Consider the following 26,081-nt stretch of genomic DNA (forward strand, 5'->3'; position numbering starts at 1 on the left):
AGAGGACAAAATCTCATAGAGTCAGGATAACAAACAGCGTAATCTATGCCCAGGCTTTAGAAATTGCCCAGGGTGTCTATGTTTCCCCTCTGTTTTTTAACAAGCCTTCGTATTTGTGCCTGTAAAATATTTTGAGCAGGGACTATCTTCAAATATTCATTTCCGTGTTTATAAATACAAGAAAGCATTTACAGAGCCTCTATCCGGAACAGGTCCCAGGTCTTTGAGCCATCTGTAATTTAAGAAGGGAAACGGCACCTGAACTGTGATTCACAGGTGAGCCAGGACTGACACAGCTTTATTAACAGTCTCACCAGGCTGTTTAATACATTATCCTCTTCAAACTCTGTGATATGATGGCAAATTCTGCCGCTGAAATGCTCTGGGCAGGCTGAACCCTGAACGACCGATACGTAATTAAGAATGGGAGCATTTACAGACTTTTAAACTGAAGATTCTCCATGTGCAGTATCTAAATATGCCATAATAGCTTATAAAAAAAATATTTACAGAGGCGGCTTAAAACAGTGGCAGGGAAAGCACAGCGCGTTGTTGTAACGGGGGTTCTGCTATGCAGTTTCGATGCACGAAGTGTCTGCTTTGCCCCCTTGTGGCTATTGCGGGGAGATGGTCGGTGTTCTTGTGCCTTTGTCACCCAAAGTGCCCATCAGGTCCCAGATCTTGGAGGAAAATACTAGAAGGAGACAGTAGCAATTTGCAAAAGATAGCATATCTGACAATCACAAACCAGATCACCTGCAGTTCTTCAGTTTAGCAGAGAAATCAGTAGAAAAGCTCATGAATCACAGCCCAGGTGCTGCAGAGCCAGAATACAGCCCTGGCTTGAAACAGCAAGCAGCAAGGGATTTCTGAGAAGGGAATTTGCGAAAACAGCAGTTCAGCATCTGACTTCGTTCCTATTGTACAATGCAGAGGTTGGCATGAAACAAGCTTAGATCATCTGTCTCACTGAAGCCAAAGGTTTGGGTTGGTACCGCAGCAGCTGCCACTCGGCACCTCCACAAGCTCAGGCTTGTCAGATGGGAAGCACACTATTACACTGCATTCTTCTATTACATTTTCATGTACTTAACTTACCGCGAGGGTCAGACCGCAATTTCTATCCCCTGACACGTTCAACCAGGCAAAGGCTGCAGCAGGCAAACTTTCCCTCCCCAGGCTGAGCAGACACTGCATTTCTGAAAGTCCAGACCCCTGGAATGAACACACTAAAAAATAATTTAAAAAAAATAACATATCACAAAGAACAAAACATCGCCCTTTCTACCCAGGAATCTACCTCCCCAAAGGGATTTCAGAGGCTGATGGAGCTGAGCCTAAGCATCTGTTTAAGAGCGTTTCCAACATTTGGAGTTTTAAACCTCACAATAATAGATATTGGGGGTGAATTATCAGGTGGGGATTATCCAAGTAGTTTTTCAAAAACAGCACCACAGGCTGGAGAATTTTCGTCCTTCTGTGTCTTCTGGGGATGGATTTTCAGTCGGCTGTAGGTATCTGGAGAGAGAGGGGATAAGAAGCAGTACACAGAGGTACCTCTTCTGGATGGCATGTCATTTCTATAGCGTGCATTTCCTAAGTAATGAAGCCACTTTGAAACTAGAAAATTAGATGCATTGCCATGAGAAGTTTACACCAGACACACTCAGGTCTGCAGACTGTCCCTGGTTTACTCTACTGTAACCTCAGGCACTTAATTGGAAAGACTGTACGCTTGAGGAGCTGTTCCTCTTAAGCTTTCACTTAGGTCACCAAAGACAAGCAGAAGAGGGAGCCCAGGCAGATGAATCTAGATTTAAGAATGGCCACCACCTAATGGCTAGTCAACAGCCTTTTCAAAGGAAAACCTGTGGTGTCTGCTTAGATCTGAACTCACAGCTATCTGTCACAAATACATCACAAACTACTGGGAGTCACTGGCAGCTCCGCTGACAATTAATTGCAGATGAAAACTAAAATCCTTTGGGGATTGCAGCAACATCAGAAACCTTATCCTACTTCCAGCAACGTTGGACATAACACATGAAGAGAGTTCTCCAAACGGTGAGGTTTGGTCCCAGAGCCTGTGTCGTCAGGAAAGACATTCTCTGGAATGACTCATTTTGCTCTGGGATGCATATGAAAATTCAAGTGGGATGTGTGCCGCAATCCAAGGGGGTCATCATTTAATATTGTTCTTTCAACAGACTTAAGACTTTGATTTTTCTGTCAAACGAGATCAGATCTCAGCTACTAGTTACATGATGCAAAACCGTGCCTTTATCCTTCAAATTTACAGAGGCAGAAAACCTCTAAAAATGAGCTTTGAGTCACAGTGGAGCTTTTTCATCTCTTACCTGTGATTCTTGCAATACGAGGGCTGTATCCTGTGCTTAAAATGGCTGGTCTGCAGCAGGAAAAGAAAAAAGAAAAAAAATAAAAGACAGCTGTTCAGAATAGGAATTCTTGAAAACCTCCAGTTTCAGCAATCCGTTTCAAAGGACAGACTTTCCACTTCATGCTTGGAATGGAAAGTGATGGCCTTGGAGCTAATTACAAATGGCTGTAACTTAAGAGACAAAAATAAATCTATCACCATCATTTCGTAACATGATAAACACATTTCAAACATGGGAAAGGAAACAGCGAAATGACCAAAAACCCATAGCAAAAAGGAGTCGGAAGTCCCCTGACTCCATTTTAATATGAAAAGTACTGGTGCTGATAACAGCAAATATGTTACTGGACAACACCAAAAGCAGATTCTCTTTCGTTGTGGTTTTAGAACGGTAAAATACAGCACGGACTTAACTTTACACGAGAGCTTAACTGAAATCCTACTGAACAGCAATGGAGACTTAAATGGGATTTACTCTGATGCTTTTAGGTGTGCTGAAGAGCAAGTACTGCTGCTTGCTGATTCCCAGGAAGGGGAATACGCTGTGAAGCCGACAGCTGCGTTGGAGGCAACTGGCTTGAGAACTCAATCCATTGCATGGGGTGGGACATTTTGAAAATGGCTGGCGGGGTTTGGACACACAAGTCTGAGATGTCAGCTCCTCAGGAGATTTAGTTTTAGATGTTGATTTGCTGCCCTAACTCCTAGGGTTCATCCAAGGAGGTCCAGCTCCATAAGCTTTTCCCAAACTATACAAGGCCTCTGCTTTCACAGCACAGATGAAGAAATAGCACTGTCACATTGGACCATAATTGTCTACCTCTAATACATCCAATTTGAGATATATAAAGGCTCTTGTGGCAATTTAAGCTAATAATTTTGCTCCTTTTTATTACTTTAAAACTTTGCATCTCAAAATATATTCAAGTATTTAAATGTATTTTTTTTAAACGTCCTTACTTCATCTCTTGAGCAGATCATCAACGCTTCCAACCAAGAAGGGGGATAGATATGTAGTTGAAGACTGTGCAAGTAACAAATGTCTTCAACAGATTGGCATGCTCAGAGAATGATCTACATTGTCTTGGAAATGTCTCAAATGCCTCTAATCATCCCAAGGACATACTTCAGTCTGTTTACGGGGGCCTCGACGCAGCGTCACAACCCCCCCCAAAACAAACAATGCTCCTTCAAGAAAACACTCTGTTAGGACTCTGAGCGGAAATGTAAAGGCAAAGAAAAGTGCTGAGACTAGATTTGAAGAGCCGTAATTGTTCCTGTAGTACAGAAAATGTAGGAAGGAAACCCCAGATGAGGAACTGCATAAAAAAAAGACCATTTGGGCACTCCCAAGCCCAAAAGTGGACATAAAAAATAGAATATTGGATATGGTTTTAGTGAGATAGCAATGGAGCTCAGCCAAAGAGAGAGCTGAAAAAGAACTCGTCTGTGTTGAGCTGGAATTCACAGATGAAAAGTAGAACTGACCAAACAACATTTCTTCTAAAAAAAGGGAAGAATTCTAAAAGTAACGTTCCAGGTCCCCCAAAAGCTGGAAGGAAACAAGGAAGAAGGGCAGGAGGCAGATGTTGAGGGACAAACAGCCTGATACGAGCTACGAGACCCAGCTAAGGTGCATTCTGCAAGAGGCTGACACACAATGGGTGCAGACGGTGGGACGAAAGCAAGCACTCGGACTATGAGAGCAGAACCACTGCGCTGAGCATCTACTCAAGGTGGAGCTTTTCCTACCAATAAGGTGCTCAGCTCTACCTAGGCAAATGCAATTTGAAGACCAAGATGAGGATTAATCAAGTTCTTCAAGCACTTGTGACTTTGCAGGAAAAGAGCTTACCAAGGAAATCGGAAAGTCAGTGGAGGCAAGAAGACAACAGCTCAAAGTCAGAGATCAGAAATCCCGTAATTTCATGTGCAGAAGATAACCGTATTGGACTGTCATTCACAAGGACAAAAATACAGAGCCACAAAGGAAAGGATGTACAGTATAATGAAAGAAACTGGAAAAGAAAACAGATGAGTAACACCATTTGGGCTTCCTGGAAGATGTGTCACTGACCTCAGTACAAAGGCAAATTGGCTAAAATGTGACATGCTCACTAAATTCAAGTCAGCCTACATGACCTCATGTTCAACATGAAACAATAACTGGAATTTAGAGACAGGGAAAGCCAAATTAAATAAAGCAGTTTAAAAATCATAGTTACGGTTATCCTCCCTTTAAACAAATTATCAAAGGAAATAGCAAAAACCCCATCACTTGACATTTTAATATAAAGACTAGAAATCTTTCTGAAAGATTTACTTAAATCAAAACACAGTATCAGGTTTAATGAAGCAGCATATTACATTTAACGGCTTTACTAAGTGGTCAGACAAAATGATCTAATATTACTCTCTGCCCTTAAAACTGATGTGTGCTTTTTTTTTTTCCCTTTTTTTTCCTTTTTTTTTCCTATTTGCCAAAGATAGAAAGGTTGGAGTGAACTGAATAACGGAAATACTGGCAGTGCTGCCTTCTCCTTCAAGCAGAACAACTGACATTATTGAAGCATCCACTGAGATTAAACGAGAAGAAAACCCTTCAGTCTGAGGCAAGGAGTAAGCTGGTACTACAACAGTCCCAGTCATTTGGAAAGCCAGACGTAACCACTGGAGGTGGAAGGCTGGACAAGCAAATAACAGGGCCTTTTCTCAAAAAAACATACTAAAGGAAAAAGCCTTGAGGCTTGTTATAAAGGAAGCTGAAGTGTTTTACCCTGAATGGAAAAGGCCTCTAGTTGTTGGTTTGGTAGCAACCTTGTATGACCTTTAAACAGTGTTCTCACATTTTGAATTGTAAAAACAAAGTTATAAAAAAAACCCCTAACAAAACCCCAAACACAAAAACAAAACAAAAATCCCAACCCAAGCTGCAGGGACTTTCGGACTGACTCCCAGTCACCCCAACTGGAAACCTGTCCCAGGACCTCCCTGCTGACCTAACCCCCATTTATACTTGTCTGTTCATACACCGGCATTTCTTTAACATTGCTCCTTCCTCCTCAGCATTTACTATTTATCGTCATTTCCCCAAGTCAGCCTTCACTTTAAGCTGAAAAAGCCAAGTTACTCTAATTTCCTCTCACACGATAAGCCCTCCACACCTTCAGTCACTTTGAGAGCTGGTCTTTGCTGTGACTTCAGCTCGAGCTCACCCTTTCGAAAACGTATGACCAAAACTACACATCAAATGCTCCAGGTCCCGTGTAGCACCTCTGATCCATTCTCATCCCCACCAAAAATACTGTGCCAGACGCATCTGCCATCATACTGTTCTTTTCCACGGCTGCCCCACAGTGGCAGTCAATCAGTCCTACCATGGGAAATCACTTATGGCTCCTTTTTCTGACAAGTTTTTGTTTTGACTTGCAACGACCTGACTTTGCATTTGCACAACTGGTATCTTTCTGCTTCTACCAGCCTGTTCTTTGATACGGTCCAATTCTTGGGCAGGCTCCAGAGCCTCCTGCGTACTGGTGATGCCTACAATCTTTGAGCCAGCAGCAGTTTCAGTGGTTGACCTCCTTCCTGGCCAAGATCCTTAACTCAAATACCAACAGCAAAAAAAATCCTGACTGTTTGAGGCAGGCACTTTGATTACCTCCTCCGTCACCTTTCAGCAGTGCCTCAGGTCACCTGTGGCCCTCTGCTGCCATTGCCTTCCACACTTTCTATTTCCCCGCTAACTGCATCTTCTTCTGTCTAAACTTTATTTAGCACATCCTTTACCAGACGGAGGAAATCTAATGACATTTCCACTACCCAACAAAAGCAGTTGTAAAAGATGTAAGGTTAATCTGGCAAAACAGCCTTTGTTTATTATGGTACACTTTTCCAATTAGTCATTTACTCCAAGCCTTTTTTTTAATTTTTTAATTCAGCTTTTCAGATCGTAACCCAGAAGTCAGTACCCATCGGTCTTGTCATTGCCAGGGTGGTTTTTCCTTTCTGCTCCAGTAGAAGCAGGAAACTGGATTACTCTCAGGCAGTCAGAGCAACAGATGTATTTCAAGCACTAGCATAAAAACACTGAACATGTTACCACCACAGTGGCAATGCCCTATCGCACCCATCAGTGCAGTATTTCAGGCTCAAATCCTGAAAAAGTTTGTGCCTGAGCAAGCACAGATGACAGCTCAAAAATATGCAGTTCTGAAGGACAAGCTTCAGAACTGAGCCCAAGAAGTGCATGCAAGAAATACTGGTGCCTTCATTTCTAGTTCATCAATTTATTGATTCACTGGAAGCAAAGCTTACTTACATAAGCCACGTCCAAACTGATGCAAGAGAAGATGAAAAATAAACCTCTTGGCTTTCCTCAGGAAATTTGGTTGCAAATGAGACTGTCAGCGGTCCTTTGCAGCCAGATGTTAAATGTTTGTTTTACATATGTTAAAGCAGCATCTTCAGCCTGACAAAGAAGCATCTTAAAACATGAATTACCAATGAAATATGAAATCCTACTTCAACTGCAGGAGAGTGCACTATGTTTTTTGGAACTTTTGGCCACAAAGCTGCTAGAAGTGTCTTTGCTGGGATAACTTGCAGCTTTAGGACTGTTTTCTGTTTTGTTTCATGGAGGGAATAGGAATGACTTTACCATCAAATAAATTGTAACAGATGACATTTTTGGCTCTAAATGTTCAAGGCAAAAACCTTCCGCTCTTCCATGGAGACAAAATTTCACTTTATATCATGCTCCTTGGGTACAGACCCACAAGTTTCAGTCTTTCTTGATTTGCAGCGTCCTAACATTTTCCTAACAGAAGTGGAGGCCGCTCTGTAGACTTGCGGGAATGGGGGACAGTAACTTTTCATAGATCCCATAGAAGTAGCTCACTAACCTTAGGTGCACAGTTACTGGTTCAGATTAATAGTGAACAAACAGACAAGAGACCACCGAGGAGGTTTATGTCCAGGTTCACTTTTGCCCATCCTGGATTTCCTTCTTGCAGCAGCTAAACTTTTGTCTTGCTTTTTTAAACTGCGTAAGGATGAAGGACATCTTATCCAGGAGCACAGGAAAGGCCAAACCAGCTTCCAGCTGAAATCCAACCTGCCTTGAAAACACTTCGTACTCAAAGAAACAAACTCCTTCAATATAGAAAATACAATTACGTCCTGCTGCACGCTTCCATCATCACAAAAGCAAATAAAACAATGGACACTTCTCACGTTGGACTTCGGCAAAAGACGTTTATTATTATTATTATTGTTGTGTTGCTGTTGTACCTCCTCTGCTCTGCCCACAGTGGTGGCATAAATGCTGTTACCATATTGTAGCTGATGATGCCGGTGTACAAATCAAAATCCATCTTAATTTCAAACTCCATTAGAAACACAGGAAAAAAGATCAACATTTACAAAATGTAAAGGGAAAAATGGTATGGAAAGAATTATTTTTTTTATTTTTCAGGCTTCCAAGACAGTATTACAAACAACAGAGAGCAAAGTAAAGCTAGAAATGAAATACTTGACAGCATCTGTTTAAAAATTACAGCTAAGAAACCTAATAAAAGTTGAATAAACAGTTACTAGAAATAAAAATTTTTACACATATGATATTTGTCTGGGATTTTTATTTCTTTAAAATAATTCATACAAATGGTTACAGTCACAAACATGATTTTAACCAAAAATATTGCTAGCCTACCACATTACCAGGAAGGAATCAATGTAGGCAATGAAATGCTGCTACTTTTCAGTAGTCTAGTGCCTTTTCCGCATACCACCAATAATATATACTTTAACTGGTGACAAAAAGCACAATGCTCGTTTATACAAAACCTTTTTTTTTCCTCAAAATCTCTTTGCAAGGTTGTCTTCATTTTGAAATAAGGGAATTCATGCCAAAATTAGGAGAAACTGTTTTTCTTTTGTTTACTAAATTATTCTAAAAAATAAGACAAGCAGGTAGAAAAAACAATGCACTGTGTGGCGTAGAAAGAAAAATGGGAAAAATTCATTGTCCTGAGAAGTTTGCCAACTGCCTCATTTTTGGGCATGTTTTAAAATATAAAAGAAAGGATTTTTAATCTCAAAATTGGTTTGTTGAATGCCTCCCTTATGTTTTTCCTTGTTGACAGCTAAGCAAACAAACCCTTTTTAATGTTCTAAAAACTGTACACAGACAAGTACATTCATGATATAATTAACTACTAACTTCTCTTGCTTAACAAAGAACCCATAGGACACAGAAACAGTGAATCAGTCCACTGGACAGGGACAAACTACAATTTATACGGAGGAAAAAATGTTTCCAAATCTTCTTTTTGTCTCCCACCTTTTCCTTTTATACTGTATATTGGACCAGTTTCTAAAATAATAATTGTCTCCTCCTGTAAGTTCATGGTTTTGCCTTTAATCAAAATCCAGGGTTTTGTTTTGTTTTGTTTGTTTGTTTTCCACACGCTGAAGTTGAAATCTCCGATGTTGGGAATGCTGTTTTCGTAGGCTACAATTGGTCGCTTGGGTGGTCTCTATCAGCTTCTGGTTTGACAGTTTGGCCGGGGGAAGGAGCATGGGGCGGGTGGGCTACAGCAGGGAGGCCGTGTGATAAAGACATAGGGTTGGGGACTATTCCTTCTACTGCTGCAGGTATGCCAGTTGAAGCCACGCTTACAACGCCTGGGGGATACCTGCTGAGAGAAGAAAATAAGAACATACATTAAAACCAAGGGATGACTGACCGGAAAGCCCACCTCCTTCTAGAGCTAGAGAGGCTGCTTCTGTTTTCAGACTAGTGAGAAAGACAGTTGGTTAAGCTCCAGATGAGATACTATATGCAGATGCTGCTACACAAAGCAAAAGATGCTATATTTTACCCAAATGAGAAATAAAGGTTAGCTAGATTGTTTCTTCAGATTTCAGATTTAATAGCATGAGTGACAGCATAGCAAAGGAAACAACCTGGAACTACTGCTCCTCTCTAAGTATGCCTCAACAAGAAGTAATGCAGGCTAGGTCTGTGCAATACCTATCTGTCCTCTATGAGTTTTCCTCAAGTTGACCTTCAGGGACTTTTTTTCTCCTTCATTCTCATGTAGAAATTTTGAAATTTCATTGTTGTGGTTTGAAAAAATATTTCTTTAAACTAATCTTGCAGTTGTAGTTTTCTGGTAGCTCCCCAAAAGAGCAATCATATCCACACAGTCTTAAGATGACAAATTCAAGCCTATTACACCCAAGTAACTTTGTCAGCATCAAACTTGCCACTGTACTTGTCCAAAAGAGAACCAGTACTAGTTACACGGAGGACAAGTGCTTTAGGCAGACTGCAAGAAAGAGAGATGCAAACACAAAACACTATGGATGGTTTTAAAGATTTGTTACTCCTTCTGGATGAACACCAAGGCCTAAATATTTAATAATTCAACAAAAAATCACCCTCTGATCCAGCCTGATTTTATGACGACTCTGGTATTATCAGGCTAAAAAAATTTTGCAAATCTACTGTTTCAGTCCCGAAGTTCGGATGTAATTGATGAACACTGGTATTTCATAGTGCTGTATATAAACAACAGGTATGCATGAACACTCTTAATGAAAATATGGGGGCTTTTTTAGCCAAGTACCTCAATACCAATTTGCAAGTTATTTCACGCTGGCCACTTAACACTGGCGCTCTGCTTCCCCCATCATAAAGCTGCACCCTCATCCCTCGTTCTCTCCTGCTGTATTCGGCTCACCCCAGCATCCTAGCGAAAGCATTATCCATTTAAAAGCCTAAACACACAAACCTATCACTTACTCACGGTGGCATTTGCTTCCCTAGTATTTACTTAGAACTAAATGGGAGAAAAGGCATTTGTAGTGTAGTCAAGCTTTTTTCAAATATCACATTATTCTGCTGTTGATTTTCTTCTCATCAGAGTTCAACGCTGAATGCATCAGGGAATTTCACCCCGTTTCAGTAGCATCTTTTCTAAAGTAATGCATGTTTGCACTGCTCATCCTAAGTTCCCTCAAGCTGATAGAAAATTAGTGCAGAACTTATGCAAAACTCAGAGGAGGAAAAAAGCTGGATGAAAGCACATTTATTTGTTCTTTTTTTCTTCCATCACAGAAACATCATGGGAACTGCTTTTTGCAAACAGTGTGCCAGAGGGGCTCAGCATGGCTATCCGACATGGCACAGGGATGATGAAGATGCCATACACTGCCCTGGTCATCCTGGGGAAGATTCCTACAGATCATACCAGTGACTGTAATCTGGGATGGATAACCAGTATGTGAAAGATCACACCACCTGTAGGCCAGAACTTTGTTCCCAATTGTACACATATTTACAGGGCTTCCTACGCTAATTCCTTCTCCAGAGAGGTTCCTTAGAATTAATTTGCAGTTGCTAATGGAATTAGTTGCTTGTTTCAGTACCTCAATTTGAATCTTATTAATCAAATTTGCTTCAATTCCTACGAAAACTGTCAGACTGGGTATTGTTTTATTTATTCAAATTTAATTTTGAAACAGCTTATCTGTTACTCTAGGTGCTTTGCAAAAAACACAACATGACATGACAAAACCTGCCATTTAAGAGCCCAACACAGCAACCGTTTCCAACACAGAATCTCTACTTTCTAACAACATATTCCCCAAGCATCAACACACCGGAGCTGAGAGATATCAAGGAGAGAGCAAATTCTGCAGCTGTGTTTCCCTCAGCGAGAGAAGCAAGAGCCTCCACTCGTGAAACTGGATGGTGCTGGATCAGGAGCATTAACAGTTACCTTGTGAGCACATTAAGCAGTTCAAACTACACATCTGCAATTTTCCTTTGACTCCAAATATTTTTTCTGTATTTAAAAATATTCCCCTTGGACACCAAGTTTTATATATGTGTGTGTGTGTATATATATATATATTAAAAAAATATTGTGATTCTACCTGCCAGCACCTCTCCTCAGACACAGGCTTCCTACAGCTTTTAGTAACATCCAAAAGCCCTACAATTGTTTTTCTTGTCCTAAAGCTACACAGTGGCAGTATCCAAAATACAGCTAACATAGCCCTCTAGAGAAACTGTATTTTGCTTGACAACTCCTAACCCTATTTTGCCATGCTCTTTTCCTAATTTTCGTCCCTTTTTAATTTAATCATCAGTGTTGTTCAAATCGTTTCTCTGAAAGGAGAACATGTAAACTCAACAGCCTCTACACATGGGCATTTCTATCCTACATAACCTTCCCTTATGTTGCTATTTATTGCTTTTCTATTCTTAACCAGCAAATACATTCCCTCCAGCACTTCATGAAGTTACTCCCAATCTTTCTCCTCTGGTAGCAATAAGTTGAGACATTTGCCAGGTAAAATGTCCACTGAATTAAATTTTTGCAAAAGCAGAAGTGAGAGATCAGTTACACCTCCTCTGGTACTTCATACTCTTCCTTCCCCTTCCCCCACATAGTCTTAATTTATGAAGAAAAATACAGTAGCCCTCTTCATTACAACCGAAAGGCAACTTCAATTTCGATGTTAATCTCCTGTATTTTTTAAACTACAGAAGCACCTTGAACTCACTATATTAAGCTCTCTTCAAGAAACTGAGTCTGTCCCGAAAGAGCTTAAAAATTTAAGTGCATGCTTTTATCTTACATTACAGAGTCTGAAAATCACCAGTGAAATACCTCAACAAGAAATAACTCCTGAATTACCAACATCTAACTATTCTCATCCAAGCACCTCTTCAGTTCCTGGATATTCTCATCTTCTACCTGTTTAGAAGGCAGAAAGATATGTCAACATGTCTATAAATTGCACAATCACTGTTTACTGGCTGTTGAATTTCACTTTGCCTATAACCTGCATACTCTGTCACAGAGGAAGTGGCAGGGGGTTATTTAACAGGCAGCTCAGTAACAAATACACAGCAACACAAAAGCAGGGTATATTATGCTGCTTCGCTGAGACTATTACAAATAGTTCCTTCTCAGGAATATTGTTAATCTTTACTCATGGGATAGGTCCTGTTTGCTTGACCTTTTGTGTTGATAGGGTGTCTTGCATTTCACATAGTAAATGGTTTTGTTTTCCACAGAATACGATGATATTCAGAAGATCTAGATTATATTCTGCTGATGAATGCTCAATGTTCTTTGCTTGCGATAATATCTGATAATTTAAGAGTTGTCCTAAATCAAAACACAAGTAAATGATATATGAAGAATAAAATAACTTTGTTAGTTTTAATTCACTGAAAGAGCTATTTGCATTTTTTAACATATAAATTATTATCCCAGGTCTTATCTTCTAATGCAATTACATGACTATGATACAGTTATTAGCACATCTGAAACATCAAACTGCCTGTGAAAGGCTCCAGAACTCAGCTAGTTGAACGTAATCTTGAATTGCAAAGAGAAGACAGAAATTTTTTTTTTGATCAATCAATTCAAATTCTGTACTTAATCCAGGTAGGAATTAAGCATCGGCAAACACTGCTACTGAAACCAAATGCTTCATAAAGCCTGAGCTTCAAGTTCGACATAATTTATACTGCACAAAACAATAACTGCCTTCACCCATACTCAAACACTATTCTATTGCCCCATCAAAAAGCTTTTAATATTTGTTGTATGACTAACTTCTCCCTCAAAATTCCCAAAATGAGTTTTATTTTGCATTTGAAAATACCTGTCAAGTCAAAATTTATTTATGATTAATTTTCTTTATTGAAAAAACTGACTGAAACAGTGTCTAAAAAAGGCATTTAGTTCTGTGCTTATCCTGCTTAAATTAAACACATATGTTCTTTACCTTGTAAATCATTAACTCCCAAAACATTCCTAAGTTAGAATCCATTTCTAGCTGTGAAGCCTGCTTCTGCTGGACTTGTGATCCCCAAAATGAGAACAAACAACTGCATTTTATTTGGGCACGCAACCCTGTTCCTAACTGCCATGACAGGGCTGGAGTTATTACCCCCTGTTCAGCAACACCTGCCTTTAAGCCTCAATTGCAGTCAGCTCTACCCTGAGTATTCCAAACTGAAGTCAATGAAACCACAGGCAGTGTGGAAGAGAACACGTGCTTGAACTTTTCATTTAAGCAAATAAAAACACTCTTCTTCAGATATTTAGGGCTACAGGGATTTTTTCAAAAAATAAACGTCTTGACGTGATGTGAGATATATGCATGTTGATCAAATCAAAGTTCTTCTTTTCCTTTGGTGCACTTACAGCTGCTGCTAAGGAGATTATGGCAGAGGGTGGTGACACTCTCCCCTGTCATCTCTCCATCACTTTCTGATGAGACTGTTAGAAGTCATTAGGACATGAGAGCTTTGCTTCACTTCTCAGCATTGCACATCTGGGTTCTCATATGGGGTAATAAAAAAACAAATCCTGTATCTATTAAAAGTATGAGGTAGCCTTCCTAAAGAAGGACAAAGATGAGAAAGATGTATGAAGAAGGACAGCGGAAAGATTAGGACAAAGAGGTATAAAAAAATAATGAAAGTACTGCACTGTCCCTTCCCTCAAGGCACTGAGGGAAGCAGATGTCTGTAGCTTTCTCAGCCACTTTCATCCTACTTATGAGTAAATACCATACTGGAAAATAAAAAATTGCAGACGTTTTTCATAAATAAAAATTGCGTGAAGCTGGCAACTAGGAAAAAACTGCTGCTAGAACAGCTGCTAGGGATAAAGGGACAGAGAAAGACTCAAGTGAACAAAGTAACTAAGGAACGTACATATTAGGCATAAAAAAATTGCCCCTTTCTATTAATTATTAAGAGCTGCTTTCACAGTTGATTGAGAATACATAGATCAAGTCTGTCAAATGCTTTTGCTTAAAAATTAAACATGTAATTTAGAAAACACTATTTTAAACATATTTTCATAATCACCACAGGCTATTCCACTGTATTCACTACTGAGTTATTTGTTCTCTCGTGTGTCTGGAGACCACAAAACCATGTAACAATAGTTTTTTATTGAAAGTCTTTCTGTAACCTACTGCTGTACCATTACCTTCAGCAAAAGGAACATAAACTTCTACTGCACTCACTGGAGATGACCAGAATTGTTTTTCTTGAATATTCAAAAAACTCTGTGTTGTTCGGATATTACTAACCACACAAAAAAGATAAGAAAAGGAAACATACTTACGCATTGCATGACTGACTTCAACTAGCAAAACAAGATTATTCTCCTGAATGCAACAATTATGGAAACAATATAGCTGGGGCCTAATCCAAAAACACTTCATGTATTAACAGGAAGGTCTTTTTTTATTCTTGAATACCTACCTCTGAATTAAGGAGGTATTTCTTTTACACCTGCAGCATGCTTACCTGTATGCAGCACCATTAAGCTCTGGATGAACAACTCCGGGATCCATGCTGGCCCAATGTGTAGCTGCAGTCAAATGATCTTTGTTAACACAGTTTTTCAGACTGTCTGGAATACGACCTAGGATGAAGTGAGGGAGAGGAAATGAAAAACCATAAAAATTGTATGCCTTATGCTCTTAATGTATCTACGTTAAAAATAGTTATAAATATTTGTATGTTTAAATCAATACATAAAATCACACTAAGAGCTTATTTTTGATCCTCACTGTTCCCCTTTTGTCTGGGACTTAGTTAATAACGGTTAAAATGCTCTGCATAATTTTTATTTCTCTGTCTCTCTTTGTCTTTTGTATACAGGGTCTCAATAAAACCATAATCAACAAGAGTCACGCTTTCCAAGAAGCTACAACTTGAATATAGACCATGGCTGCCACTCAAATTCAGTAATGTAGCCTCCTGCTCTCTGTCTTTAATTTCACTTTCCTCGTTTTCCCTCCACGTGTAACAGCAATAAAAACACTTACTGAAGAATGTAGGATTCTGAATGGAATTTTGCCATAAACCTGAATATGACCAACACTTTTTTCCTGTCCTCCTGATCTTCCCCTTCTTTATCTCAATTGCTCTCCACACTTATTCACTATAATGTATTAATCCTCAGTCATCTCTTTCATTCCTACAAAAAATGAAAATACACCAGAAATCTCCCTTCTTCAAAACTTTTGCTTAACCTCTGAAGTATAACTGAAGTTTTAAGACAGATACTGGAAAAACTGTCAACCTGATTTCATCACATACTGGACAAGCCTCTGACTGTCTTCTGCGGAACTATCTCCAGCCCTGCAAAAAATGACATGAACAGATACGATACACATTTTCTTCATGGTAACAGGAATATTTCCACCTATTTCAATGGGAGATCAATTGAAGCCTGTGTTTTTTCTGACATCTGTTTTAATGTATCCTTTCTAAAGTTTAATCTTACTGTGCATTTCCACACACAGAGGTAGAAAGAGCTGAGTTCGAGTCTACCTCTGCTACTGTAGGCAACAGTACTCCAGAAATGCTTTCAAAAACTGACCATGCTCCACCATTAAAGAATTCAGGCTTTTTGTCTCCAACTTCCCACTGGAAATTTGATTAAGGATTTACTCCTCTTTGCCTGCTCTTTCTATCCATCAGCCTGGCCACAATGGGGCTGTAGAAAAGCCTTTTCATAGAATTGCTTTTTTTCTAGTGGATACTATCAAATACTTGTTACTCCATGACTTGCGCTTATGCCACTAAAACTTCCCATGTCTCCTATGCACAAGCCAAAAGGGCTTCTTAGTTCAATATTAGACATGATGAGGTATGTGCCCCATTATGGGTGAATTCCTACCGTTCTCCTGATTAGAAATCACCTTCTAAATTTAGCTGAAATATATATCCACCTAAACTTCTGCCTAAATTGTCCATAAATTTAGTATCTTTCTTCTTCTGATGTTTATCCTTCTCAAGTATTTTTAAACTGCAATCATGGCCCTCTCATTCTTCATTTTGCTAACTTCCGTAGGCATGTTCTACTAGTCTCCCCTTACAAGCCAGTATTTATTAATTTATTTTAACCTTATTTCATAACGATCTTTTCACTTGCCAGATGGTAGTCATAGCCTGCATTCCTTCATTGTGCACCTTTTTCCAATTAGTTTTTCTCCCTACACCCTCTCTCCTCTGTGGTCCCCTATGGCTTTCACATATCCAGCTTTATCCCACACTTCCTGTATCTTTCCTACATTTGTTCCACTGCAATTCAATGTCATTCTCACCTCCCTAATGTTGGCCTCAGTTTGATCGTACTACAAACCATGTGCAAACACTGAAGTGCTGACAGCTTCGATACAAGTCAATGATTTAGATCGCTGATAGCACAATCACACTTTAAGAAAATACAGGTCTGTCCTCCCAGGCACATATGTTTGGGCTACTGCACAATATTTAACATAAAACTAGCTCTGTATAGCTGACTCTTACTCAGTTTTCAGATCTTAACCTATTAATGCTTACTTGCACATCAATCATCCCCAAGTAGGTATCGTATGCTGGCTTGTGCAATCTCTACCAGAGCTATTTGGGAGCAGGTAATAGTTACACAACAACTTAATGAATGTATTATCAGAGTTCTTCTGGAGTATAAGCACAAGGCCCAATTCCAGCAAAGAGATGGTCGGATGCTTTAGGTTACCTCTAAAAGAGAGAAATAATCCTGTGAAGGACAATTGAGATCAGGAGTTTAAGAGATGCCTTTAATCACCATCCAGAGGAGAACCTTCTTTCTGCACAGGCTATAAATGAAACTAAATTGCCCAGCCTCTTTAGGCACAAGATACAGGAAAGGCTACTGCTAGTGCTTTTTGTATAGCAGAGCAATGTGTTGGCACTGAACTACTCTCAAGGTGACACAGATGGCCCTTCATGTCTGCAGAGCATTCAGTCTATATTGCCAAGGGGGAAACAGCAAAGTCCTACTAAAGAGAGAACATTAGTGCTTAATGAATCATTTTCCAGTATGAAAATCCTTCCTTTTATTTTAGGCTACAAGGGATTCAAACCAATGCCAAATGGCTCACTCTTCTCATTTTATTTATTAGCAGTGCATGTTCAAGACATAACTGTTTTCTCTTATGTGAACAGTTTACAATTACATGGTAGTTATATAACAAAGAGACTTTGCCCTTTAAAATGCCAGACTTCTTTAGCAGTGCTTTGAAGAGAGGAACATCTAAAATAGAGTACCCTCCCAACAAAATACTGAAAAGTTTGTTTTGATGTAGAGAATGAGTTGTTGAGATACGAGCATTACTAGGAACAGCATGAAACTCTAGATGCTTTATCTCTGAGCATTACAGCCTTAAAGACACTGAAATTCCAGACCGCCCTCTAAGACAAATGTGGATGAACTTTGGAAAATACAAAGGAGTCAAAGAGAGAAGAATAAAGGAAACAGAACTGCTCATGACAAGTATAAGGGGTCATCTAGGAAAAATGGATGACTTGCAGTCAAACCCATCAAGTGGGTAATATTTACATGCAACAAAAAAAATAAAGCAGATTTTTCACATATAAGTACATTTCTGTTACATGGAAAAAGTACTTATTTTGCAGTGCCTGCCTTCTCTTTGTAATTGCAATGAACCTCCAAAATGATCTGTTCCAGTTCTGAGAACAGACTTAGCAGGTATTTGCTCGTTTCTATGTTCCAAATATTAGAAGTAGTAAACAAAACCTAAGGCTGGTTCTTTTCAGCATCTTTCAAGACTGAAGAATGAAAAAGTTTGTTAAAAAGAAGTACGCAGTGAAGGAGCTAATAAAGTGAGTTAGTACCTGTGATCGCCCTTCGGATCTCTCGTGCTGCTTCCTCCCGCATCTCAATTGAGGCTTGTTCACTATACCAGGCTGCATGTGGGGTACAGATCAGGTTTGGTGCGTCCTTCAAGGGGCCCTGACTAAAGCTAAATGAAGATTTAAAACAAGATCAAATGACAAAAAATATTGGGGCAGGGGGGGAGTGAAGGGGAAGGGGAGGCATCCAGATGGATTTGTACATACACAGATTAATTTCTACAACAGAAAAGAATTACATTTCTATTCCTTGTTGGATTTGTTTTTAATTCTGTCAGTTAATTTAATACCCTATTCATGGTATAAATAAGCAACAGTCACCTCTCACAGACTCAAAGGGTAGAACCTAAGTATAGTAGCAACATTAGCTTCTGTCCAATGCACTTATTGCTAACTACAGCCACTGCCACTCCAGTTCTGGTGCAGAAATGCATAAAGCAAGACCCAAATCAATTCAGGATGTCACTCCATTTGTCCATTTCATCATAGTTTTACTTGTACTGCATTAGCCAACAAAGCTCTGTTCTCTCAAGAGTCACTATCAACGTGACATTTAGTCATTTAAAGAAAAAATCTTACAATTATTTCCAAATAAGAAGTGTGTCCATCAGCAGCCTCAGCTTTTTTTTTTTTTTTAATAATTCAGGGTTTTTTTTCTGTTATTTTTAACTATTTTTTTCTTTCCTGTTCCTTTATAGAAACTCCACAGAAAGAAGGAAATTTACTTTACAGATTGATTTTCAGGGAAAGCAATGAATCTGTGTAAAAGTGCTATCACAGATACAGAGTAAAGAAACTGAAAATAATGGAAACTTGCTCCTCCCATTTATTTCCAGTTTTAATAATCTTACAGTCAACTGTAACAACAGGAGAACAAATATTTTAAGACAAAAGCATGCTTTCAGAGTTGGTCATAATTCATAAAATGATAGATTTCATCTGTAGTTCAATAAACATCAGAATATCTGGCAAAACTCTTGAATACAGAGTTGCATGCTGCGATCAGATAGACATGCAGCACTGAAGCCAAAGGAAATTGTGGCTGTAATCCTGCAACTGAATCTCTGCAGATGGCATCTCCATGCAGTAAATGGGGCTTCCTATAGGTGCAACGGTCTGCTTGTGCAGATCTGAGGTCTGAATTGGGAAGAATGTGTGTAGCTGAAAGTCCCTTGAGCTGTTAGGCTCTGGCTTTGCACAGCACTACTGCATTGTAATGACTACATCTAGAAGTAAATGAATGCAGGGTATGCATAAATAAAATTAAATATTTGTGATGTGGCATTGTGTCTCAGTAGATATAAAAATTCTACCTAAAAGGACACTATTCTATTTTTTAAAAGCTTCTATCCCCCCCCCACAAGCTGGTACGAGAGAGATTGTCCTCTCTCCAGTCTTTACAACCTGCCCTCAAGTCCTGAATCTGTTCCTCTTCAAAAACTTATGTGGATTGTTCCAGTTAAAATTAACATTTCTCCCTGCCCAGACTGAACAACTGAAAAAGGCTTGTCACATACAAGCACTAAGCTACAGCAGTCTGTTCTCATAACTCTAACTCAAAAGTCAGGCTCAAGACTCAAGGACATATAAAACAGGCTCGTTTCTGATTAGGAGTGCTGATATCGTAATACCAATGCCACTTTGGGGAGTGGTACACTTCTGCCTCAAACGCTGGACTTCTCAGTGTCATTCAAAAACTAAGGCTTGTGCTACCAGCTCTGCTAATGACAGCGGAGTTACTACTCCCCTGATAAAGGGTAAACCAAAACAAAACCTGCACTCTGACCACCTTCCTTATCTCAACTTTTTTTGCAACCTGTTACATTTATGGCTTCCCTGCTGAGGCAATCTGGACAAAAGTATGTCTTTTCCTTCAGAAAGTGTTGTAGTTATTTCTCACACCAAATCTCAACTCTGCTTTCTGAAAGAGTCTGTTCAGACATCGACATTAGTTGCCTCCAGAGTTGCATCAATGACAAAGGAGCACTCCCCTCAAAGCCATGCCCAGGATTTGAACCCAAGTCTCTGCTATTTCTACTAAATAAACCCACTGGATTTTTTTTTAAAGGAATTAAATCTTGGATGTCACTTTTTTCACTTCTGACCACATACACAAGCTCCATCTACATTTGCATTAGTCCAGTGCTGCACAGATTCATGTTGCTTTTCTAAGGAGTATTTAGCTACCAAATGAAGGGAAAACTCAATTTACTTGTTGCTGTTGATTGTATCATGCACTAAGACTTAAAAATAAGAAAGTGAACAAAATAAAAAGAAAAGAAAAGGAAAAGCACCTGAATGGTTCTGACTCATGTACATCTAAGGCTGCCCCTCGTATCCTTCCTTCCTTCAGGGCCTGTGCAAGTGCTTTTTCGTCTACTAACCCACCTCGAGCTGTGTTGACCAGGAAAGCCCCTTGTCTCATCTAGGGAAAGTTAAAAACAAGAATGATGAAATAAAAATAAATGAAATAAAATCGTTGTGGCATTATTTTTTACTCAAAAGAAGCATCCATTACAACAAAGGCTATTCAGCTGATTTAACCTGTAACAGTTGTCTTCCCTTTCCACTGGAAAGTACCACAAAATGTGATGCTTCTAACATAAAATGCTATTTCACAGCACTTAATAACCTTTTGTTTCTTGTAAGTAGTGTCTTTTAATAGAAGCGTTGTTTCAGATATTGTGCAGTAACATGATCAAAAGATACAACTGTGCATATGAAAGTGACAGATCATTTTATGCCTTTTCATTTCACTGTGAAATTGCATGAGACAGAAACTACAGCACATTCTTAAACAAATTCGTATTTTGTGGTTTTCAACTTTCACACAAACAAAAGCCTACATGAATTTTTCAGAAAAATCAATGCTTTTGGATTTTCAAACACTTTTCCCTTTAGTTGCCAAAACACAGTAGATCTATGTTTTATTTATTTTCGTTACTTGAGCTTCCTCCTCCCTGTGAGACTTTTCAAATAAAGGTCTAAAGAATTCTTATATTATTCAATTAAAAGGCATGAAAATGAATTTGGTTGAGAACGCTGTGTGCCCAGGAGAGAAGCCGTGCTGTGCATTGTGCAGATTAGCATTGTAGACGACACTGTGTGGGAAGAACTACAAGAATTTACACCATAATATATCCACAACTTGAAAACAAAGTGGCGGTTTAAATAAGAGAGATGGTACAGAAAAAAAATAAATTACTACATCCTGCTTCCAGCCACCCTAATACTTCATCTTTTACCAGATGTCTCAAACACAGCTTCTGATCTCAGAAGCATTTCTGTGCATGAAGGTAAGCATATGAAGAGCAGGAACCATGGTGAAGATGAATGATAAAAATCTCATTTTGTACTGACTCCATCTCTCACCATAAGAACAAGAAACCCCCAACATTTTGACACCAAGTCAACTACTTGAAACCTACACATCAAACTAAAGCTTATGTAAATGGCTCCTTATTCTAAAAGACTGATTCGAAATGCCAAATTCATGAGAACGAGGAGGTTTGGATGAAAGTCAGCTACGAAAATTTTTTTTACATGAGATCATAGGAAATATTAAGCAATTAACATGCATATGCTTGCAGTAAGTTTGTAAGAAAAAAACCGACCACATTTTACTGGCCAGCTCACTAGGTTTAGTGTGGCCCTGCCTCTCTCCATTTGCAGACTCTTGGGCTTACAGGAGAACCATCTATTGATCTGTATAGCAAAACCAAATTCCACTTACAGGAGCAGAACTAAGGGATACTTCTTTCAGCTTTATGTAACTAACTTGGGAATTAGAACAGTGAAGAAATGGTGTCATGATCTTAAGTTGTAACAAGACGTTCCTAATGGGAACCATCACTGTATCTCCACTACTTAAGTCAGCTGTGAGAACTAGACCAAAACTAGCAGAGGAGGGCTCACCTAAGTGACAATCACACCTGCTGTGCAGACATGCCATATAGGCTCATGGAAGCACATGTACCCTTCCTATTTCTGCGCTCTGGCAAACAGATAATTTGAGGTTTAAGTATAGCTTAGTGTATTTATATACCCTTTGAAGGACTTGAAAATTTTAATCAAAGTGAACCCTGCTAAAATTTTCTGTCCAATCTTAATAACCTTGCTTGAGTTTTCATTTTAGGACTATTTACAAAACTCTAAAGCTAGTACTAAGACAAGTCCAAATCAAACAGAACACAGCTGCATAAATGCATTCTAGTGGGAATGAATTATGTGACTCATGATAAACTATAAGGGTGGATGCAGCTGGAGATGACCCTTAACAATGGGTGGAAGCTTGAAAGAGCTTCACAGCTAGATCTGCTGACAGCTGTTAAATTCACCTACACTAAACCTGCATAGCTGCTTTAAAAATGTGTTGCGTTTAAATTCCAGCATCTTTTTCTCAAATCTGTAAAACTAAAGATGACCTCAGCGTCTCTTAAGAGCACTTGATTACCACGGGTTCAATAAACACAAGCTTGAAACACTTCTCTGAGCTACTCTGGGTCTACAAGGCCAAGCATGATGGCTAGGCAGAATGCTGACTAATTAAAGGGAAAAGCTACTGAAAGAGAAGACTGACACCAAATTTTCAAAGACATTTTAAGGTTATGTAATGTCAGATTCTAAACAAAATTCAGGGTGAGACTTTAGTGAAATGAGATGCACTATACTTCTCTGTACTTTCTTTAAAAACTGGTTATTACATGAGCATGCAATATTGGACAAAAGTGGCATGCAATGCTCTCTAAAAATTTTAGGCCAACTCTAACATCTTTCAGCCTAAAAAAACTATTCTGCTCTTTTTGATACATATTCAGAAGATCTGCTCTATGCAACCTAAGCAGTCAGAAGTGTTACAATTTTTCACATCAGCTGTTACAATACAGACTGCTTCAACCAAACTTTTATCCAAAGCAAGAACATTCTAACATTTTAATCCTTGCTTTAATCATGAAGGATAACAAATAGCAAGATAAATGCTTACGACATCCTTTCCAGTACAGACTTTGCTACATGCATTTCATTTCAGATGGTATCACTCAGTTTTAACCTGTTTTGTTTTGTTTGTTTCTCTGATTAATGCACTAAGCCCTCTCCAAAGCTCATCGCATTTATCTGCCTCCACTCAAAAACTTCCCGTGCCACACTGGCCCAAGTTTCACAGTTCACTGTATAATGAGTGACCACTGCTAAGCCTCCAGACAGCCTCACTGAATTCCATGTGATTCTGTTTGGGTGTAGATGTCTGCTTCAAAGGCATCTAACCATGTAATAACCATTAAATGTACCTGAGCACACAACAAAAGAGAACGTTCAGGGCAGGGTGACAGAGCTCTGTTCTCTTAGAGATTCGCATTTTAATTTTTTAGAGTTCTAAATCCCAAACCTTGATTTTATGTTGGGATGGATCTGCAAAATCCCTAAACTCTCAAATCAAGAAGTGTGTTATATGGTCAGTTTTCTGCCATGATCCTACATGACTGCGGAACACGTTCAGTAATTACTTCAGTTCTCCTAAAGTTCAAGAGTAGTAAGTGCAAACTATTTCTCAGAAGCCAAGCAATGATTTTACTGCAAAAGAGTACTACTATCATTGTTACCAACACATACAAACTCTACACATATAAAGAACAGCAAAATCAACTAGTATATATTAGAGTTTCTTTCCTGTACACTATCTACATTCTTACATCTCAACATTGTATTTCTTGCTGTTACCCTACATTGAGGTTGGAGTCAGAAGCTAGACATTTAATGAAAAAGCTTACTATCAGATTAGTCAATAACAGAGCAGTTACTACACCTAGATTTTGAAATTATTTTAATATTACTAAAATTTTAGGGAGAGGTTAGTACGAATTCCAAGAAATATGATTTTTCCACATAATGCAATGCTGTAAATGTGATCCATCCATGAATTGCTCTGCAAGCATCAGGACTGAGCACAGGGGGGAGCCATTTAGTCATAATCCTTAAATTGCATCTAAAGAGCTCAAACTGAGGAACAAGAGTGAAAAGCAAAATTGCTACCTGAAAATACACAGGTAAAGGAAGTAGCTACTAGAAGACATAGAAAAAGTGCTTTTACATAAATGCAACTTTATTAAATCTGAGCAACGTTAAGAAAGGCAAATTATTTCCACAAATGCAAAGTTACTGAGCAAAAAAGACAAAAAAAGCAACAATACATAAGCCACCAGCTATTTCCAGACCAGTTATAAACCTGCTTGGTCTCAAAGTAGCAAAAGGGAAAGAAATTTATTTCAAATGAGAATCTGCCTGTTTACATAAATAAACGCTATAGACAGTGTCAGCCACTGGCACCGGTGTGGAGGGCGCCCACAGAGATTATTACCTGCTTTATGGTGAAGTCATTAATAAGATGATGATTGTGTTCATTCAAGTTGCAGTGCAGGGTAACACAGTCACTGTGGAACAGCAGGTCCTGCAAAGTGCTCACCCGCTGCAGTCCCAGAGCACGCTCCATGCCATCTGAGAGGTATGGGTCATAGAAAATCACACTGAAGCCAAAGGCTTTGGCACGTAGTGCTACTGCTTGCCCAACACGCCCTAGAACAAGATAAACATGCAATGAGAACAGATGTGAAGCAGCTGGTGTAAGGTTGCCTCCTCCTTCCTATTGCAAATGCTGGTATCAAACCATACTGTTTTTTACAGCAACTAAAAGAGGATAAAAAAGAGGCGGCTGCCATCCCACTTCAAATCATCACTAAGATCAGAAATGTTACATCTGGGCTGTTTCACACTGCCTTGCTCAAAACAAAGCAGGAGGCTTGCACCTTTTGCAACCGGAGATCTGAAATGCCAGAGGATGCCATGTAATCTGCAATAATCTGTGTAATGCAAGGGCTTGCCTGCTGGGCCTGTTTATGGTAAAACACTACTGCTTGTGAACACATCCTGCCAAGGACTTATTCTTACCCATGTCGGACCAGCTGGCTTTAATAAAAAGCTATAAAATTAATCCTCAAAAATGGATGCAATAAAAGATAATTTGTTTAATCTGAAGCTCAACCATTCCCAATGCATGGAATCTCCTTTCCGAACTAGTGTTTTCTTTCATTTTGAATAACATCCTTTCAGCATTAAAATACCTACAAGAATCCTGTCATATAAGGCTTTAAAAATATTTGTATCCATCTACCTAAAGCATGAATAAATACAGTCCATCGTATGGCACCTAGTCAAGAAGAGTGCGGTACCATTTGGTATTCACATTGACCTTAGCTTTCCTCTGTTCCACTTTCCTCACTGTCGTATTTCAGAGTTGTGCCTGAAATTGTGGCTTGGGCATGACTCCATGCCACATGTATCAGGAGGCGTGTATTTCCCTTTGACACACTACCAGTAAAACACAGAGAAAAAAAGTGAGTACATCTATTTTGAAGAATGAGAACTAACACACTTTTCAGGTTAGAAGACTATAAACTAGATACTCACATTAGAGTATTACAAATCTTAGATAAAGACATTTCAAAAGCATCACTAGACACACCATAATAATCATGTCTCATTTAAAAAAAAAAGTCAACAGGTTTTCTTTGGAAACATCTGAGTTTGTTCAAAAAGCATCAAATTAACACAGGGAAATCCCATCTCTTTCCAATTGTGCTTGAAGGGACTTCCCTCTGCTTTTCAGTTTCTCTTTGAATAAACTTAAGAAGCCACAGGAAGAAAGGTTTTTTGTTGATCATTTAACCTGAACACAGCAATTCTGCAGTGCTTAGTGACAGACGTGCTTGGAATATTAAACAGTATGTCAATCTGATGAGGGCTGTCTGCTTTTCTTTGGGGACACCAAGTTAAAATACGCTTCAAAATACTTTATTTCAATACTTGCATACATGTTATTTGTTTGCTTTCCAAGCTGTTTTTTATAAACTTGAATTACATAATTTTCAGCACAAACACTGTATTATTTTCAAA

The 26,081-nt window shown here is 39.0% G+C and overlaps 1 protein-coding gene across 8 annotated transcripts in view; it reads right to left on the reverse strand.

The window, feature by feature from the left end:
• Window positions 1-7,636: 7,636 nt before the first annotated feature.
• Window positions 7,637-26,081, reverse strand: part of CTBP1 (C-terminal binding protein 1) — a 251,168-nt gene continuing 232,723 nt past the window's right edge. For 4 of the 8 annotated variants that reach the window (XM_072862795.1, XM_072862798.1, XM_072862796.1 and 1 more), the window contains 5 exons: window positions 24,490-24,704; window positions 20,429-20,559; window positions 18,117-18,244; window positions 14,754-14,871; window positions 7,638-9,099 (listed from right to left, as the gene is read on the reverse strand). In XM_072862795.1, coding sequence (XP_072718896.1) covers window positions 8,913-9,099; window positions 14,754-14,871; window positions 18,117-18,244; window positions 20,429-20,559; window positions 24,490-24,704 — 779 coding nt within the window. In that variant the 3' untranslated portion in view covers window positions 7,638-8,912. Of the gene's footprint in view, window positions 9,100-14,753; window positions 14,872-18,116; window positions 18,245-20,428; window positions 20,560-24,489; window positions 24,705-26,081 lie in introns of all 8 variants that reach the window. The other 4 variants (XM_072862801.1, XM_072862800.1, XM_072862799.1 and 1 more) reach the window with 2 other exon arrangements.

The sequence above is a fragment of the Ciconia boyciana genome, chromosome 5 (assembly GCF_034638445.1).
Source record: "Ciconia boyciana chromosome 5, ASM3463844v1, whole genome shotgun sequence".
Lineage (NCBI taxonomy): Eukaryota > Metazoa > Chordata > Aves > Ciconiiformes > Ciconiidae > Ciconia > Ciconia boyciana.